Consider the following 14,343-nt stretch of genomic DNA (forward strand, 5'->3'; position numbering starts at 1 on the left):
TAGTTTCACTTCCCCTGTCCTGTCATTAGGTTCATGTCAGCCAGCTGTTTCCCCATGTGTTCCCACTTCCCCTGATCACCTCCTGTGTGGATTTATGTCCTCTGTTTTCTGTATGTCATTGTCAGGTCGTCTGTTATCCCCACCATAGTCTGTCATAGTGTTTTGATAGTGTGTCATAGTTTTCATGCTTAATCAACTGCCACCAGCCGAATAAAGGCTCGCTTTTTGTTTCACCTGCAACTTCTCTCTCAGTGTCTGCTCTTCGGTCCATTCAGCAAAACACACCGGCGTATCCCGCCGTGATTATTATATATTTCAATTGAATGCTTTAGGGTTGGGGTCATGACTGATGATAACTTTCAGGGTTAAATCCTAAAAAAGGTAGATGAAAAGAATGAAAGCTGTGATTTTAATTCAGTTTATTAATTTGAAAAATTACTGAAACAGAAGAAGACGGGGACATCTTATTATGTGAACGAGACCCTCCTGTTGCCGTGGGCTGACTAAACACCACATCCACTCACATAGGAGCTGAGGTCACGACCCTCACAGTTATATTGCCAGCCATACCTGAAACCAGACAAAAGTATGATTAACCAAGTAAGAGGTCAGTCAGTCAGAAACTTTTTGCCAGTTATGTGATTCGTTCTTACCAGGCACTGATGCCTTGAGGATCCCGCACGACACGTTTGGCACAGGTGATTGCTGCATTGACATTATCGCTCAAAAACGCTGTGACCAAAAATGGGGAAAAAAGGACAGCAACGTAAAAATCAAAAGTGTAAAACATCAAAATTGTAGCTGGCATTGCTGAAACTGAGAAAAAAGTGAGTCAAATGACAATATTAAAATTTAGTCAACTTAGGACATAATGAGACAGGATTTTAGGTGGTTTGAAGCAGTTTCTTGCAGTATTGTGAATGCTGCACTGGTCTGCCATTAAGGAGAGTACCCCAAACTTAGAAATGTCCATGTACAGTTTCATTTACATTCTCAACCTAAATAACTAATAATCTGTGTCAAGAATTTAAGAATTAACCAATGTTGAACTAGCTTGAATGCAAAACTGTTCTGAAAAGTGTACACTCTTCTCATTTTAATTTAATTGCGATGTTATTGTTCTTGTAAAAGCAATGTTGAAGAAATCAGGGCAAAAGCCTGTAGCCCTCAGCTGTTCCAACAGCAGTAGTAAACTTCAAATCTAAAATAAAAATTAACACAAAGCAAAAGTGGTCTTAAGACCAGTATTCGCAGACCAATAGAGTATTAACGTAAACATTTTTTATCTCCTGTGCAGCAGTTTATAACCACCTGTATCTGCTGCTATAAGGATAGAGGCAGATACAAGTGACAGAAAGGACCAATCATGGACAGTACCAATGTTGCACTTAACATGCTGCTTTTTACTAAGAGTAATTTCCCATGCACAGAGGTAAGTATTTGAGAAGTAAGAGCGTTTTTTTGGAGGGATAGAGGGTATACAAAAGTGTCTACTTCTGTAGCCAGCATACACAGAGCATCCCATTGGAGTTTTGGTTCTGTTTGGGTCTTGACTGCCTCCTGATCTTTAAAGCATCACATTTAAGGAGAATATGTTTAAAACTACCAGATACGCAACTTATAAACTGAGGTCTATGTAGGGGTGGGTTTATTTTAGTTCGAATAATGCAATATTGATTCATTAAATCCTGAATCGATTTTTAAATATAAATGTATTTTTCCAGAAATGTCAGAATCTTAGGTTGAAGCTCAGCAAACTGTTTCAACAGCTGCCAAACGGCTAAAACAGGCAATGAGAACAGGTAAAATGATTGCGTACAAAGATGTAAGCACAAAGTGTGGATCGTTCACCCGATGGCACGTACGCAGACACCCCATTGGGTGCTGAAAGCTGACATCTCACAGATTCTGCAGCTTCAGGTTTCGTCACTCTCTGACCAAAATTCACTGAACCAACAGCAAAAGAAGATCAAAACTACGCTTCATGTTTGAAAAACATTGTCATTAATCCCCTCTTACTTTGGCTGTTTTGCTTCCACCATGATAAAAATCTCTCTCTCTCAGTGTACTCAGAAACCATTTACCATCAAAAAGCTCTACTTTCTGCATGAGTCGCTTATTACAAACCGGTATGATGTTCAATATAGAATAAATTTAAACTTTTACAAACTATGTCAAATTGCAAAATGCTTAGCTGTGTCTCTAATAAAACCTCTGTAACTTTGTTCTGCTTCATTTCAGCATCATCAGGTAATGTTCATATGTTTATTCATGGTTTTCTTTAGTTTTTGATCAGTTGCAGAATATTTTTAAGGTTTATCTGCTATAAGAAGCCAGGCCAGGAAAATCTTCTTCATGTTTTTCTGTGTTTTATGCTCAGATATCATCTGGTGTGATGCTTACACCTCTAATGAAGTCTAACAAGTGTCAGCTTTGTTTTTATACATAGATATACAATACTGATAAATGATCATAATTATAATATTTCTGACTGAGTCAAAACTGAATCGAATTGGGGATTGAATCGAATCAGGACCTTGCGAATTGGAATTTAATCAGTTATAGAAATCAGTGATGACCAGCCCTAGGTCTAAGTCATCATTGATGGGGTCCCCAACCCTAAACCCTTTCAACTTTAACTCATGCAGACAAGCAGAAAATGTAATATTTGTTTTATTAAATTTCCCAAGTTCTCCTAATCCTTGGCAGTCAGGAAACACCCATCAGAAACTATTCTGATTCCCCCCAAAATAATTTATTTAGCTTTTCTTTAAAGTATAAGGTAAGTGTTAGGACCTATGATGACTAACACCTCACAAGGTTAAAGATTGCCATCACTCAGACAGCAAGAGGACCTGAGCTAAAAACCTATTGAGGCTCATGACTGACCACTGCAGTCCATGTTGCATCCGTTATGCGAGTTGATGATGTAGTCATTGCACCACCAGTAGCTGTTAATTTGAAAGATGCCAAAGTCGGTGGATCCGTCATTGTTGGTGTTTTTGGCCCTGGTGTTATAGTTTGACTCCCATCGGGTGAGGCAAACCCCTGCAGACAGAAAAAAAGAGCTGGAGGTATAGACAACTTGAAAGCTAAGTGTCAGGTAAACTAAAATTGACCTGTTTTTCATATATTAATGCTTGGTCAGAATCACATTCTTGACAGATTTTAAAAACTAAGGTTACACAAATTGGAAGATAGATCGGTAAGTTGGACTCTCTGCGCACCAATATTATTAAAAAGCAAGTAGGTGAAAATTCCACATATGGGTAACCATGACCTTACCCTTAACATGGCATTGGTAACAATGTACAAGTTAAGAATGATCTTGCATTTTCCTAAGCTGACATGCTGGTACACAGCAAAATCTCCAGTGTTAAATTAACACTGGAGAGTGTCTATATGGGTCCACACCTCTGAGTGTTAAATACAACACTGTTGAGTGTTAAATTAACACTTTTGACAGTGTTATATGTTTAAAAGTAACCTAGTCAGTTTTGAAGATTAACAATGGCTAACACTGAGCAGTGCTGATTTTCTAACACTGGAATATTTCTAACATTTTGAGTTATTTTCCAGTGTTAGAAAATCAGCACTGCTCAGTGTTAGCCATTGTTAATCTTCAAAACTGACTAGGTTACTTTTAAACATATAACACTGTCAAAAGTGTTAATTTAACACTCAGAGGTGTGGACCCATATAGACACTCTCCAGTGTTAATTTAACACTGGAGATTTTGCTGTGTACTCACAGTCGGCAAGGCTGATTCCATAGTAGCCGTCCATGCCATTAGCCTTGAGCGTGCGGGCCCATTCACAGCGCTCGAAGATTTTGGCGTTGGCCACAGCCAAGAAGAGCAAAACCAACAGACTCCTCATGATGGTATTTTTCCTTGTCCGAATGTGTCCACAACTGCTGCTGCTTCCCTTTTTATAGCCAAAAATGCTTAGTTGCAAATGGTGTTGATTTCCAGACTCAGATAAGAGGTCCCCAAAGGACAGCATAAGGGAAGGGTTGCATCAAAGTAGAAAAGCAAGCAATGGTGGGTATATGGTTAAAAAATAGAGCTTGACAAACAAAGCATATCGATCCAGCTGAGAAGGATCCCAAAGCTCTGAAAAGTGTATTTAAAAAAAGGTCTAACTAGATAAGAGCACCCAAATACCCACAAGGGAACGGTTAGGTGAAAGTGGAAAAGCAAGCAATGGTGGATTTATTCTTAAAAAATACAGCTGGACAAACAAAGCATATTGGTCAAGTTGAGATAGATTCCAGAGTTGTGGAACGATTTTCCGTTTGTTTTTGCAACACATGAGACCACATTTTCCTCAAACAAACATCATGTTTGATTCAATAAGCCTAAAGTAGCCTTAAACATTCAACCAGTGATTTTAAATTCATCTATCAGCTCCTTAAAATGACCACAAAAACAGAAAATTATCAAAATCTCTCTTCAATCTTTGAAATAATAAACAGTGAAAGTAGAGATTTTAACTGAGTTTAACATTATTAATTTCAATGTGTTTCCTTAAAAGGAGAAACAGTTGTAATGATTCCATCTGCTGCAGAGAAAGATGGGGACATTTTGTCGATGATCAGGGCCGTGCAGAGATGTTTGAAGGGGCACATAGGCTGAACAATCTCACACATAGTACATAATTCGCACTTTACTTTCTTCTTTCCTGAACCTTATCTTATCTTATCATATTATATACATTTGTACTTATGTAAATATGTATATTTTTATAGTTTTTCAAATCATTACAGTGCAATACTTTGCACGATTATGGATATACTTATAAGCACAAACACATGGCTGTTACACCTGTTACACTTTTTTAATATATATTATACAGAATATTATACACTTTTACATTTTTATATATGATTCTTACTCCTGTTTTTTTTTTTTTCTCTTAGTTTAGGTAAAAGTTTTTCTAGTATGTTTCTCACAGTCGGGGGGAGTATTTTTTAGCCAGAAAAAAACATTTGACTGTATGTTGTACTAGCTATAACTACATGTGACAAATAAAGAAAGAAATTGAAATTGAATTAATTAAATGTGGCAATAATTTATTAAAATTGGAATTAATTAATTAAATAAATAGTTATGACACATGTAATTAATTAATTATTGACACATTTAATTAATTATTTATGTATTTCACATTTTAATTAATTATTGACACATTTAATTAATTAATTATTGACACATTTAATTAATTATTTATGTATTTCACATTTTAATTAATTATTGACACATTTAATTAATTATTTAATGATATATTTATTTATTTCATTTTGGCAGTCCTGGCGCCTGGCTCTCATCTTGAAATAATTTTATCTGTCAGCCTCACCCATCAAACTCAGGGGGCGGGGTTAACGCTGATCGAGTCAAAACCATTGCTTTGGCCTGGTGGCCATTGTTTCTAGAACACAACAACCGGCATGTGGAAGCTAACAGAACTGAACTTTGAAAAACCCTGTTTGTGTGTCACCAAATACCGTTTTAATATTTTTTTTAGCCGAGAATGTAGTGGTTTAATCTTCATGTGTCTGGTCGGTTTGTCAAGATACAGCCTCTTTGCAAAAGTGCTTCGATGATTTCGGAGATGTCTGCCCAGTCTCACGGCAAAGCGTGGGATAGACCCGCTCGCCTCGCAAGCAATCCCACCGACAAAGCGCAGGCCCCGGTACACAGCTGTAGTAACCCCCGCTGACTTCTTTTACTGAGGTTATATTTATCGGTGTTTTATTTCCTGATGTTCTTATGTGTCCTACGTGTTTCAGTCGCCAATTCTGAATTATAACATTAAAAACATGTTTAAGGAGGAGAGAGAGCAAATAAATCTGTTTAACATCTGATCTTTGGGTTTTTGTTCAGTAATCAGTGTGACCTGTGTATAAACGCATAAAAGAGATAACGTTGGTGTTTCCGTCATGTAGTAACTGCTGGCTTTAACTGTACAAAGGTTGTTCGACACTATGAAACACATACAGACTTCATGATGTTCGGCTAATAGTCTTATTGTGAATATTAATCATGAGGGTAAACGGCCCTGTACACCACGGAGCGAGGTCAGCATATCCACGATATCCTCAGCTCCATGAGTTAACACAGAGTTTCCCAGCTGACTATCTAACTGCCAACTATTCCAGAGACATGAAAATATACAGCATAAAGAAAAGTGTAAGAGACTCAGCAGCAGATTAGAATAACAGTTATACATTTAATAAATCACCAAATGAATCCAAGAAACGAGCAAACCTGTTCCGACAATTTGAGTTTGTATTCCCTCAGCTGCAGACTCGCTGCTGTTTAAATGTTTGAAAAGGAAGATTAGATAAGAACAAACGTCAAACATAGACTCAGTCTGCCTTCACATTTGATATGAGGCCAGCACGTATAGTGGCTGTGTCCTGTTTTAAGATCATACATGTAAAATTGTTGTCTGACCTCCGTCGATCCAGCCGCTCAGAGTCCGTGGTTACCATGGTTACTGCATAAGCAGCTATAATGTTAACAGCTGGCACTGAGAAAACCTACCGGCAGCATGGGTGTTTATGTTTTTCATTGCAAAAGAACTGTCTGAATGGTTAACTGAAGTTAACTTGGATAAATTATAGTTAAGGAGTATCACAGATAACGCCTACGTGAGCTGTGCGACTGTTCACCACTGAAATCAGCAGGCTATTACTGAAATACACGTGCTATATCATAAACTATGATATAAATAGGGAGGTCCTATTAACCCTTTAGAGCCGATCGGAGCGGGAACGCTCTGTTATGCGTAACTATTTTTAAATCCCAGTAGCACTGCAACCACGTAAGCTAGCGCAAAAATTTTTTTTGCATATGAAACCGGAGGAGTTGTACTTACATCTGATGCCATCAGCTTGTCCTAGGTCACGGTTTCCTTCCACATAAAGCTTTGCAAAAACTGCATAAAAAGCGCTTGCAGGAACAAAAACATAATATTCCAGAAACACGCTTTACCGATCTGATCAGCTGTTCAAAACACTTCCTACGTTGGAATAGACGTCAGCGCGAACTTTTGCATTTCCGCCATTACCTGGCCGAAACCGGAAGTGACGTCATTTTCGCGGAAATGTAGTCTTTTTTGCGATCAGGGCCTCAGGGCCTATACTGCTCTTTTTAAAAGTTATCTTTGACTTTATGACTTTCTGTGTCGTTTCTGGGATGCTTAGGACTCATATTGCACTGCTGGAAATAGTTTATTTTGATGCATATGCTGCCTTTTTGCAAATTTGCAGTATAATATTTATTTTCGTTTTTCCTGCAGTGTATAAAAATTGGTGTATTTCAAAAATAAAACTATGAAGACACTCAAAATAAATTTCCTGTGGTAGGAAACTATTTTGTGCAACTTTTTTGTATTTACAGTTTTGAGGGATAAGACTCTTAAATTTCTCTAACTACAAATATATGTTAAAAAATCAAAAACGATTTTCAATTTTTTTGTAGTTTATTGCACTTTTTTGCAATTTATGTAATTACTATGCACTTAATGAATACATATTATTAAAATCTGGGCTATAATGGTTGTATTGATGTATAGCAACTTGAAATGCTCCCAAAAATGGCTCCACAGCATGTAAAAATATAATATAAGCTCTGGCGGACTTGGTTCTATGGTAGGTCTTAAAGGGTTAACATGTTTAGTTTTAAAGGACACCTTCCTGCCTTTAGTCTCATTCATGAGCAGTATTAGTTTTCTTCTAACATCCAGAAGTCTGCACGATGTGTTTCATAGTTTGTAACAAGCCTTTGACAGGTAAACATAACATGACCGAAAAAGCAAAAAAATGGTTCATTTATGTTTGATGTGTGTTTATTCCTCCCTAAATATCGTCGGTGAAGTTCGCCATGCACGTCAGATTTTCCTGCGCATTTTTTATACCTCTGCCAACAGAGAGAAAAAAAAAATCACATTCTAACAGACAGCTGGTGCTTAGAATACAGTTGAATAACTATTAAAAAACAGATGATATAATATTTCTGTCCAGGTTGCAGACTTCATGATGAACATGCTGTTGCAAACTCTGCTCCTCTCGGTGGAAATGCGCCTTCTCTTTCCTCTTTGTATAAAAACATTTTAAAAGTCAGTTTAATCTCAAAATTCACAGTTAAATCCAAAACACACCAGATAAAGAAAAGCGAATAGTTCAGTCTCACACATGTGCCAGTGAACCATTAAACGTCTGTGAAACTATGCAGTTATGAAACGTAACTTTAACCTCAGCCAAACCGATTTGCTCAGTTGTGAATAAAACAGCGAAGTAAACGTGACCCGACAGACAGAATCTGAGTGAATGAAGTCCAGCGTTTAACCACTGAGAGCTAAAACTCAGCTGAGGTTTCAAAGCTGTGTGCCGGTGATTGGACATCAGCCGCTGATGAAGCTGGTTCGCCTATAAAGTGCTCTGTAAGGAAACAAGCTCCAGCAGCTCTGCGCTCGGGGAAAACACTATATTTACTTATCTTGTGCAGAAAAATGCGCTGACATTGCTTTATATCGAGCACCGGCTGCCCAGTTAAACTGTGACTATCACCAGGTAACGTAGGCGTGTTTCTTGAATTAGCAGCAGGTGTTAAACAGCTGACAGATGAGGAGGAGGATGCATGCAGGTAAACTGAGGGTCTGTTGAGCTGATCGCTGGTTTCGTGAGAAAAATGTCAGCTCGTTCTTTATGTTACAGAAGCACAGAGACACAAGACCAGGCGGAAAGAGACGATCGTTCGGTGAAAATGAGAATCTGCGAATGCAACATGTGGAACACGGAGAGTGGAATATGTAAACAAACCGGTTAACGTAACCCCCTCGGTGCACTCTGCATGCTAATTGTTAGCAGAGCTAGTGAAATCTCTGAAAACATCTGAGCACTTTTGCAAACATGTTCTATGTTGACAACCTGACCAGACATACGTCGCGACATTCGCGGCTAAAACACTGTTAAAAGTGTAGCTGGTGACAGAAAAACGGGGTATTTTAAAACTACACCACCACCATTGCTGCTTGTGATTTGATCTGCATTCTGGGATACCTGGCTGCCCCAAGTCTACACAAGCAATCGATTATCTAGGATCGACCTGTTTTGACTTACTTTGCACGTCAACCAATCAAATGTTAGAGAAGCTGCATGGGCAGCGTTAACCCCGCCCCCTGAGTTTGATGGGTGAGGCTGACAGATAAAATTATTTCATGATGAGAGCCAGGCGCCAGGACTGCCAAAATGAAATAAATAAATATATCATTAAATAATTAATTAAATGTGTCAATAATTAATTAATTAAATGTGTCAATAATTAATTAAAATGTGAAATACATAAATAATTAATTAAATGTGTCAATAATTAATTAATTACATGTGTCATAACCATTTATTTAATTAATTAATTCCAATTTTAATAAATTATTGACACATTTAATTAATTTTTTAATGGTGTATTTAATTAATTCATTGTGGCAGTCCTGGCATTCCATACATATCATGGTGCCAGCATTTTTTATGGAATATGTTGATCAAACCCCAGAAAAGGAAACTTGGGGCTGGTGCTCAAGCCCCTACTGCCCCCCCCCCCCCCCAGCACGTGCCTGTAGATGATAGTGTCCTGTTTGTATGTGTTGCTCAAACATCATATTCAGACAAATAGGATCTGAGATCCTGGCTCTGTCAGCGATTGTGCCAGGCAACCCTAAGTCCAGACCAAAAATTCAGTCCAATGAAAACCTCAGTTTGTTTAACTGAATAAATCGAGTTTCATCACTGACCGTTGCCGTCGATGTTGCATCCATTTGCTGAATGAATGCTGTGGTCATTTCACCACTAGCGGCTAATTATATGAAAGATGCTGAAGTCAGTGGATCCATCAGAGTTACAGTTGTTGCCTTTGTGTTATAGTTTGACTGGTCAGGCTAATCCTTGCAGACTGAAAAGAAGAGATGGACGTGCAGATCCCCGAAAGCTAAATTTTAAGTGTCAACCCACACATCCTCAACCAGTGTTGGGGAGTAACGGAATACATGTACCGCCGTTACGTATTTAAAATACAAAATATGAGTAACTGTATTCTGTTACAGTTACCGTTTAAAAAGGTGGTATTTAGAATACACTTACTTTGTTGGAATAAATGGATTACACGGCGGTATTTTCCTGTTTCATATTGTCACGGGTCAGGCCTGTTTGGGTTCTGTTTGACAGCTATGTTCTGTTGTTCCAGGCGGCAGCGTTACAGTTGCCATGGTTACAAGATGACGCACTCTCTCTGCGACTGTGCTTCCTGGGTGAGAGAGCGCCTTTTTGTTGTTGTTGTTGTGCTGAGCTAATAGGCAGAGTGTTACAGGCATCGCCCTAAAGAATGTAACCTCATGGGCAGTGTAGTCCGTGCTGCAGGGAGAACGGACCGCCATACCCGTTATGTGTCTGTGAGCGTGAGGAGGGAGAAAAAGGAGAGTGGAAAAGTACGAGCTGTCATCGAGCAGAAATGGGAGCTGGAAGCATGTAAATATAATAATAACCACTGCAGCCAAGAAGAGTGCCTGACGAGCCCAGTAATAGCTTGTAAGTAAGCTATTAAGCTATTAAGACTCGACTGTACGCTGTGTTCGTGTTTTCCTCCGAAACAATAATTTACGTTGGAGCAGCCTTTCAACACCTCTCTCTGTGTCTCGCTAGCAAAGTTGACCCAGACAACAAAGTAAAACTGACGTATTAGTCAGAGGTCCCTTTACTACGGTTAGGAGCCGCAGACCTTCAGTAATAGTAATAAATCACACAGCAATAGTACAATCATGTAGTTGTAAAAAGCACGATAATATATTAAGTAATCCAAAGAGTTCAGAATACGTTACTCTCATTGAGTAACACAACGGAATACGTTACAAAATACATTTTGGGGCATGTATTCTGTATTCTGTAATGAAATACATTTTAAAAGTAACCTTCCCAACACTGTCCTCAACTAACCACTTTTCAAATACTGACACTTGGTTAGGGTCCCTTCTTGTCATATTTTAACCCTCTGATTTCTTTTTTTTTCATCTGTGAATAACCCTAAGCATAGACAATCAGAGTATGTAACATTTGTTTTAAACACATTCTTAGCTGACATACATCAAAAACTAGGGGTGGGTTTTAATAATCGATTCATCGATTAAAATCGATTCTGGCTTGGATAACGTGATATTGATTCATTAAAATCCTGAATCGATTTTTTTATATAAATGTATTTTGCCCAAAATTCCAGAATCTCAGGTGAAACGTCACAAAATTTTGACAACCACCAAACATTTTAAACAGTAAATGAGAGCAGATACACGGCTTCTGCACAAAGACGTAAACACAAAGCACGGACCGCGGATCAGAATCGGTGAGATGTGGCTTTCTCACCCGACGGCACGGACACGGTCGGGGCTGAAAGCCGACAGCTCGCTGATTCTGATGTTTCGGCGGGTCCACGCTTTGTGTTTACGCCCTTTTTGCGCTGATTCTAAAGCTGTTAGTTTTATCTCTCTCCAAACAATATTGACCGAACCAGCAGCAAAAGAAGATCCAAACTAAGCTTCACATAAACATCGTCATGGACTCCCTCTGACTTTTGCTGTTTTGCTTCCACCACAATAAAATCACACTTCATGCACAGCTCTCTCTCTCTCTCTCTCTCTTTCTCAGTGTACTTCAAGAACAGTTTCCTGTCTATCCCCGAAATCTGTTTTCTGCATTATTCGCTTGCTTGTTACGCACAAGCCTATGGTGTTTACAGCGCTGTCGGCCGATGTTTTTTTTTCCTTTTACTCACTTCCAAAAAGAAAACCTAATTTCTGCCATTCAATAGGCTTCTGAACAAATTTAAACTTTTTAAAATTATACAAAATGCAAAACGCTCAGCTGTGTCTCTAATAAAACCTCTGTAACTTCAGAGTTAACGTTCATAAGTTGATTAATGGTTTTCTTTCGTTTTTGATGTGCTGCAGAATATTTTTATAAAATCCCAGGCCAGGAAAACCACCTTCATGCTTTTCTGTGTTTTATCTTCAGCTACTTTGACACAAAGGCATCTGCTGTGATGCTCACACCTTTGATAAAGTCTGGAAAGTGTCAGCTTCCTTTTTATAGATACAAAAATATGTAAATGTACTGATCTGAATTATAATATTTCTAACTGTCTGAGGCAAAATTTCCCAGATTCAAATCGAATTGAATCGTGGATCAAATCGATTCAGGACCTTGTGAATCGGAATCGAATCGATTCTAGAAATCAGTGACGATACCCAGCCCTATCAAAAACTATTCATTGTTCCAAAATAAAGGGTCAGGGTCACCATCTCAGATCACACAGATGCCAAAAGCAAGAACCAGCCACCCCAACTCACGTACTCGGTCTCTCTCTCTCACACACACACTCATAGCAATGTATAGCATACAGGAAAAAAAGAGCAATTTGTGCATTTATGTACGTGACTGTCACGGGTTGCTCTGAGGATCCACTCGCAGGACTCCGGAGTGTGTTGTAACAGAGACAGTTTATTCACAAAAATCTTCACCAAGTGTATTTACAGGCAGTGCGAGGACAGTGCTATATACAAGATGTGCGAGGACGGGTTCCAGGGCTCCAGGGAAAACAAAGGGATCACACACACGCTCACGCCAACCTCTCTCCGCTAGTGACCAGCCACCTCTTACACGCTCCACACGGGGAAACACGGGGACGAGTCCGGGGAATCTAGAACAGAGAGACAAATGTTACTTTCTGAGGCGGAAGTGTGGGAAACTAGGGCTCGACGTGTACTGACAGGAGTCTTCACAACAATCCAGCGTTGAACAGCTGATCTCCTCCTTCTGATATACCAGCTGGTCTGATGAGGCCCAGGTGTGCATGATCCGGGAGGGCGTGGGCCGAGGGCGTGAACCCACCATGAGTTCCGCCCCGGCAAAACAGGGGAGGGGGAGAGAGATTGCTGATCAGTGCCTTGCCGACCCCGCAGGTCGTGACAGTGACACAGTTACTATGAAAGTTCAGTATGTGGATGGCTCTGGATTTGACCTTTACTGTGTATTATTCTGCACGCCATACAGGTCAGCTGTAACACAGACTGCAAGTTTACAGAGTGGAGTAATGTGTAATGAAGCAACCTTCCTCTGTATGACTCCTGCCTCTACCTGAGCTCTGATATATATCTATAACTCTGATGTTAACTCTGTGAAAAGCAGTAGAATAGAAATTCAACTGAGAATAAAAAAAAGGAAAGAGCTGGCATCAAAGTTAATGGTTAAGAGAGGAGAAAGCTGTGAGAAGCATGTAAGGATTGATGAAGCATTTAATCTAAATAAGCAAACTTGGATTGCAAAAGTGAGACATTTCTCTTTAGGGTCTTATCAGAAACTTAGAAATAGTTGCTGTTGTATTTTCTTTCAAGCTGACTTCATGACAACCAGCACCACAGATGACATGAACTGTGATCTTACTGGTGCCAGAGAACCACTCCGGGATAGACCTATGGTTGCATTTACCCGCCTAAACAAGCATAGTTTCAAAAACAAAAAAGATTTTTGCTTTTAAACCAGCTCTCTTACATGGTTGGCCTTATAATCTCCAATTACTTGTGCCAAATACCCATATAAATGGGTAGATATGAACCATACATTAGCCATACCATTCCACTGGTAGAAAGGACTCTACCATATGGGTCACTGGTGACTTAGACATTAAGCGTCATGTCATCTTGCTTGTTCTTAAATTAAAAGGCTGGTACTCACAGTCAGCCAGGCTGACACCACAATAGCCGTCCATCCTGCTTGCCTTCAGCTTATGGGCCCAGTCACAGCGCTCGAAGATTTAACGCTTGCCACAGTCATTAAAAGCAAGAAAACAAACACACTCCTCATGATGATGTCTGTGCTGGTCTAAAATTTTCACAGTTGCTGCTGAATCTCCTTCTTATTGTTGAAAAAGCTCAGCTGAAAATGCTGTGACTCTCCAGGTTCAGATATGAAGATCCAAATGTGCAACAAATAATGGGTTACATAAAACAAAAGGCTGGGTTCATGGTTACACAATCCAGAGAGTCTGAAGTTCAACAATAACTGGATATAGAGAATGTTTGCCTTCAAAATAATAGTTATGTTTTTTAAAATGGGTTGGGTGCAGCAGTAAGAAAACTTTGACTTTGAAGGTGATTAGTTTTAGTTTCCATTGTCACAATTTTTCAAGGTTTACTGCTGCCCAGCTAATAGTTAACAAGTATTTGCAGACATCATATAAACTATGGACAACCATGCCAATCGGTTAGCAATCAGAGCAATTGCAAAGATTTTTGTGGT

The 14,343-nt window shown here is 39.1% G+C and overlaps 1 protein-coding gene across 1 annotated transcript; it reads right to left on the reverse strand.

Moving 5' to 3' along the window:
* Window positions 1-458: 458 nt before the first annotated feature.
* On the reverse strand, window positions 459-3,887 carry LOC146665637 (lysozyme C-like). Its single transcript, XM_085411176.1, has 4 exons — window positions 3,752-3,887; window positions 2,890-3,048; window positions 654-732; window positions 459-570 (listed from the first exon to the last, which is right to left on the reverse strand). Exons 1-4 carry the CDS (start codon window positions 3,876-3,878, stop codon window positions 504-506), a joined length of 432 nt encoding a protein of 143 aa, XP_085267302.1. The 5' UTR covers window positions 3,879-3,887; the 3' UTR covers window positions 459-503.
* Between the last annotated feature and the right edge of the window lie 10,456 nt (window positions 3,888-14,343).

This window comes from Rhamphochromis longiceps, linkage group LG7 (assembly GCF_057381845.1).
Source record: "Rhamphochromis longiceps isolate RC_006_pf linkage group LG7, R_longiceps_female_GT1.1, whole genome shotgun sequence".
NCBI classification, from domain to species: Eukaryota; Metazoa; Chordata; class Actinopteri; order Cichliformes; family Cichlidae; genus Rhamphochromis; species Rhamphochromis longiceps.